The sequence below is a fragment of the Emydura macquarii genome, unplaced genomic scaffold, assembly GCF_026122565.2.
Source record: "Emydura macquarii macquarii isolate MOO-44397 ecotype Brisbane River unplaced genomic scaffold, CSIRO-AGI_Emac_v2 contig_1790, whole genome shotgun sequence".
Taxonomy (NCBI): Eukaryota; Metazoa; Chordata; order Testudines; family Chelidae; genus Emydura; species Emydura macquarii.
Genome location: NW_027131927.1, coordinates 7,338,279 through 7,344,278, shown reverse-complemented (window position 1 = coordinate 7,344,278; position 6,000 = coordinate 7,338,279). Strand labels below are relative to the sequence as shown.

At 42.8% G+C, this 6,000-nt stretch overlaps 1 protein-coding gene across 1 annotated transcript in view; it reads left to right on the top strand.

Moving 5' to 3' along the window:
* Nucleotides 1-396: 396 nt before the first annotated feature.
* The window catches only part of GPAT3 (glycerol-3-phosphate acyltransferase 3), a 30,654-nt gene continuing 25,050 nt past the window's right edge, over nt 397-6,000 (top strand). Inside the window, exons 1-2 of the mRNA XM_067556823.1 lie at nt 397-439; nt 1,783-1,990. Coding sequence (XP_067412924.1) covers nt 1,847-1,990 — 144 coding nt within the window. The 5' untranslated portion in view covers nt 397-439; nt 1,783-1,846. The remainder of the gene's footprint in view (nt 440-1,782; nt 1,991-6,000) is intronic.

Genomic DNA, 6,000 nt, shown 5'->3' with positions numbered 1-6,000 from the left:
CCAATGGCTGCACTTGCAGTTATCCTTAATCTATTTCTTTCCTCTATTCAGGGCCCAAGCAAAACTTTTTGGGGCCCAGTACAAACTTGTAACACCAGCCCCGTCCCAAACACAATGGAGATTGCAGTCTGGGCCAGGCTCCGGGCCCCTGTAAAGTGTACCCTTCCTCCCCCACCATGTGGGGGCCTCGCCTCTATTCTCTCTCCTATTGCATTTCTCTTGTCTACAAGGGAGAACACTATTCCAAAGAAAAATCAGGCCCGAGTGGAGGGTTGGAGTAATACAAAGTTTATGGTAAAACGGTCTCTCTGCTAAGTGAATTATGGTATACAAACGTTGGCAGCTTTTCCTGTCCCTTGATTGCAGGAAATATATATGTGCCAGCCCTCCAGGGGCGTGTTTTTCCTTTGTGCTCTTTGTCTAGGAAACCTTGGGCCAGGTAAGTGTTACTGGGTATTGTACTATCCTGGTACTACTAATGATTATTTATTATTAAAATTATTAGCAGGGTTTAAACAGTTGATTACTTAAAAGCGGAGTTAATTGCATGCATAGCTAAAATAAAACCTATTAGGAAAACCGGTGTTGTTTTGCTTAGTGCTATAGGTTTGCTTCAATCTGCAATAATCGCAAAACAGTCTCAAGGCTTAGTCTTTAAAAAATAAAAATAAACCCGGTTACTGTTCAAACTAAAAGCTGCAGTTACATTTCAAGAGGCAGGAGGCCCTTCTAGATTTTTAGCAGTCAATTTAAAACTCCTGTTCTAAATGATCAACCTGGTTTTATTGTGCTGCCCTCCTCTCTTCTTTTGACATGATCTTCACAAACTGTAGCTCTGCTGTGGCTGTTGAAACTTTTCTTGCCTACATCCACTATCTGCTTGGAGTAGGGACCTGAGAGGAGCACCCATTTAACTGAAAACCGTGCTGTCTGGAATGATACAACATGAGACAAGGGAACTCTTTACAAACGCGTGCAGTTGATAACGTTGTGTGTCCTCCAGTGGCTTGTCCTTTGTTTGTTTACATGGATCTGGAGGGGGGAGGAAAAACTCGTGTAAAGAAGAGGCGATCATTAAAACTGGTAGACGGGGGGTAGGTTTAGCACCTGAAACTACTTTTAATGTGCTGGGGATTTCTGTGACACTGGCTAGATTTTTAAGACGATGGTTATTTTTTTTTTAAAGTGTTCTCTTCCTCACCTTGTTCACTCCTGCTGTTTTGAAAGCAGGATATCTGACCCCAGAAAAAGGAAGAGAAACCCTACGGGGAAAAGCGCCCCCAGTGTCTCTTTAATGGGCTCCCCAGCACCAGAGGCGCAGGCGTCTGCCCCACGCATTGCATTGTGAGCTAGCACCAGTGTGCGATGGCAACTGGTGTTACCTGCTCCGCCTTCTCTCCGCTTTCAGGAGCGTCCTCTCCCAGGTGTAAGGCGAACTGGGTTCCCTTTTCAGTTACCCATTGTAACCCCTGCTGTGTTGCAGGGTTCACTCAAGGGGCGCACGTGCTCCCTGGGTAGCCACGTGCCCTTGGCTTTCGCCTTACATTCCATGGCTGCTAGTCACCGCTGGCTCCGTGACCCACCCCGGCCCATTTCTCTCTTGCCCTACACAGAGGGAGGGTCTGCAATCCGCAGGGCTGTGCTGGCTGGCTGAGTCTGTCCTGAGCTGAATTAGTTAACGGGGCGGAGCAGGGCAGAGCAGGGCGGAGGCAGGCTAGCTTCTGAAAGTGGTGTTTGTCTTTCTTTCTTTCCTTCCTTCCTTCCTTCCTCTTCGGCTCTCAGCCGCCAGCAGGGATCCAGGAAGCGGCGGGAGAGGCTCTCCCCTGGAGCAGGGGTTTCAGCGATCATGGAGAACCTCGGCTCCGCTGCAGTCCAAGTTTTGTCCGTCTGGCTCACGCTGGTGCTTGCACTGATTCTGTTGCCATCCGCCTTCGGCGTGTCGCTGGGAATTTCTGAAATCTACATGCGGGTTTTAGTAAAAACCCTGGAGGTAAGTTGGTGGCCATTAAAGCCGCGAAGGAGCGGGTGACTGGGACATGTCTTTTTTTTTGGGTGCTGTTAATCGTGCTTCCTGTAAAAGCTTCTGATCTGCAGCAGTAATTCTGCTGTGACTTCTGCATGCACACTTATTCTCCTTGAATGTTTCAGCTTCTCTAGCTCAAGAGGGTGTGTTCTCTCTCTGGATCAGCAGTCTGTCCATCTGTCAAAAGCTGGCTAGTCAAGACTAGAAAACTGAATTCCTGGGAATGCTGCATGCGTCATAATCTTAAATCAGGACAACTTTGCCCCTGGGGTGACATTCAATCTGTGTCGCAGCTTCCAATAAATGTCCTGATAGTCAAGCTGTGCATGCAGGAGATCATCCACATGAAGTATAAGACAGTAGAGGGGGGAACTCGTACTTAAAAAGAAACTATCCTGAAACTCCACAAAGTCAGAATTATTTCATGCCAGTCTGGACCAAAAACTGTCTCAACCATTTTTGTTCCTTGCTAAAATGTTCTTCTTCTGTGTGCTCATCCACACTTGTTATAGCATAAACTGAATGTAAAAACCCAAACAGCCAATGATTAATATAAAATGCCTTGTATTTACATCTTACACTCCTGTGATGCATTGATATTCTGAGGCTGAAATCCAATCCCTTCATGGAGAAGGGAAAGAACATAATGTACCTTTCACTGCACAGTGCAGTAGTGTTCTGCCTTCCTCTCCTTTTTAAGGACCCTGATAGCAGTCATCTGTGCCAAGCTGCATATGAGCTGTGGTTTAGGGCAGGGACCAGCTATAAATCTTGAATCTGTCAGTCTTGCTGACCTTTACGCCTGTATTTCCTAATTAACCTTCTGTTGAATAACCTAGAAATTAACTTGTGGTTTTTTATTGTTTTGACCAAACAATGTGCAGAAATATCATGTACAGTGGAGTATAAACCATGATTGTACAGGCCCAGCAGACACGTGTATGTAAGTGCTACTTCATAAATCAGTTGTCTAACTCAGTGATTCTCAGACTTTCCAGACTACTGTACCCTTTCAGGAGTCTGATTTGTCTTGCGTTTCCTCCAAATTTCACTTCACGTAGAAACTACTTACTTACAAAATCAGAAATAAAAGTACAAAAGTGTCCCAGCACACTGTTACTGAACAATTGCGTATTTTCTCATTTTTTTCTCATATAATTATAAAATAAATCAATTGGAATATAAATATTGTATATACATTTCCGTGTACAGTATACAGAGCAGTATAAACAAGTCATTGTTTGTTTGAAATTTTAGTTTGACCTGACTTCGCTAATGCTTTTTATGTAGCTTCTTGTAAAATCAGGCAAATAATCTAGGTGAGTTGATATAGCCCCTTGGGAGACCTTGAGCACTTGGGCAATGGATAGCTACCCAAGCAGTTGCTCAGGGAAAATCCAATTTTGGTGCTTAGTGGAGCACTTTCTCAAGGTTATGCTTTAACAAAACACTCTCTTGCCTCACCTGGTGAAAGTGAAATATTCTCAGCGAGGGTAGGGGTTTAATTTTGTAATGCCTTGCATCTGATGTGGCCCTTGGCACCTGAATACGTGCCACGAAGCAGATTCCACGTGATGTAAATTTCTGGCCACTCCTGCTGTGTTGTACTTTAGTCACTTGGCACATAAAATCTCACAGTGCTCTCAGGGATGGCCATACAGGCGCAACTTCTTGAGTGTTGAGCAGCAGTTCAGCTTCCCAGCATCCTCTGAGTGGGGTGGGCATGTGAGCTGATCTCCTTCTCTTTGCCTGCTATCCTCCTCCGCTATGGAAATCTACATCTCCAGCAGAGTGCTATTTAGGGGTAGGTTGAAGGTGGAATGTGTGTGAAGTCCTAGGGAGGGAGGAGGAAGGAGGAGCTAATGTTGTTGTACCAGCCTCTTTTTAAAAAACGTTAACCAGGATCACCCGGGTAACCATAAGCTGTTTAGCTTGACGTTGGTTCTGTGTGAAATTGTGGAAGGATGTGCTGGGAAGCAATCAGTAAATCATGCTGCCTCTGTTTATGCCAGTCAACATGGGTTTTATAGAAAATAGATCTTGTTAAACTTGGTGGTGCTCTCTGAGGTTGGTTGAGATAACATACTCAAATGCTTTACAGAAGCTGGACTTGATACCACACAACATTCTGAATTTTCTTCTTTTTAAAAGTGCTATACCAAAAAAGTAGCAGCTATTAAATGGCTTTTTAAAAACTGTCAGATGTTAGAGTAACTTTAAATAAATGAGTCCTCCAAAGGAGTTTTTTCTAGTGGGGTCCCATAGGGATCTGTTCTTGGCTCAATACTATTTAAGGTTTTCTATTAATGATCTGATAGAAAATCATTGTCTGGTAACATTTGAGATGACCCAGATTGAGCTGCCATTTACCACTCCACCAGTTGTACAGAGCAGTCTGGGTAGCTTGGTAAACTGGCCTTACTTGAGTAATACACGTTTTTATCTATTTAAAGGTGATACCTTGTAGGAGTGAAGAATGTAGGTTGTGTTGATAGGATGAGGGATTGTTGCTTGGAAACCAGTGACCCAAAAGGCATTGGAGGGTAGGGGAGACATGGGGGATAACCAGCTGAACGTGGGATGGTGATGCTGTGGCAGGGACGAGCAAATCCTTGGATATATAAATGGGGGAATATTGAATAAAACTAGGGAGGCGTTATCTCTGCATATGACACTAGTGAAACTAGTATTGGATTACTGTGTCTGCTCTGGTGTCGTCCTAAAAATTGATATTGACAAATTAGATGGGGTTCAGAAAAGAGCTACAAAAATGATCTTGCGCTTGGAAAACCTTACATAGATTGAGTTGCTTAGTCTCTCACTCCATTTATCAAAGAAACACTTTGGAGGTGACTTGATCATGGACAGCTTCTAATAGAGGATTTACTAGTCTAGCAGACAAGGCATAAAATTATCTAGTGTCTAGGAGCTGAAGTTTGAGGAGCTCAGATTAGAAATAACTCTCAGACCTTGAACAGTGAGTGTAATAATCATGAGAATAACTTACCTACGGATGCAGTCGTGTTTTTTGTTGTTACTTAATATTTTAAAGATTAGGTTTTTTTCTAAAAAGCTCAACCAGAAGCTACGGGTTTAATGCAGGAGGCACTTTGTGAAATTCTGTGGCCCATGCTATGCAAGTCAGACTAGATCACAATGGTCCCTTCTGGCCTTACATGCTATGCAAATTGTACTCTGTCTTTTCACAGAAACCCAATAAGGTACAAACAACAAAAATGTTTTCTGTACTGGAGTAAGGGGAAATGGAGGGTGTATGGACTAACTGGTATAACGTATGAATCTTCATGTGGCTAACAAAACTGGTGAATGAATACACCTTGCTTCCCTAGGCATGGTTTTACTGAAGAATATCACTGGGTGAAATTTTTTGGCCAAAATCTTTGTTTAAAAAAAACCCTGCTATCTCCTCAGCACTAAAACATTTTGTGAATTCATGTCAGTTTTGCCAAACGGCCTCAGTGGAAACGATCCCTTCTCTCCAAAAGAAAACCAAACAAAATGAAATATTTGGTATGTAAAAAAACAAAACATTTTGAATGGTTGCTTTAAAACAACTTATTGTTTTAAAATTTAATTTATTGATGTTAAAAGTATATAAATAGTCAAAATCAAAACAAAACGTCCAGTTTTGTCATAACAAAAATGTATCATTTGACCTGGGGCAGGAGGGGGGTGGAGAAAATTTGCCAGTAAGCCAAAAACCCATTATTCAGTCAGCACTACTGGACAGCATCAGCAAACACCTTGAACTACTTGGTTTCCATCATTCCAGGGCTCATTAGTGCAGAGAGAGAGGATTTCAGAGCTGCGTAGAATTACTTGGTTTAGCTATAAGAGACTATGCCAGCTAGAGCAGTAATAAGGAGTTTCCTGGAGACTAGCCTATTATATAAAACGGAGGTGAGTCTCTTGTAATAGCTTGGCTGGCTTTCAGAACAAGAAAAAAAAACCCAACT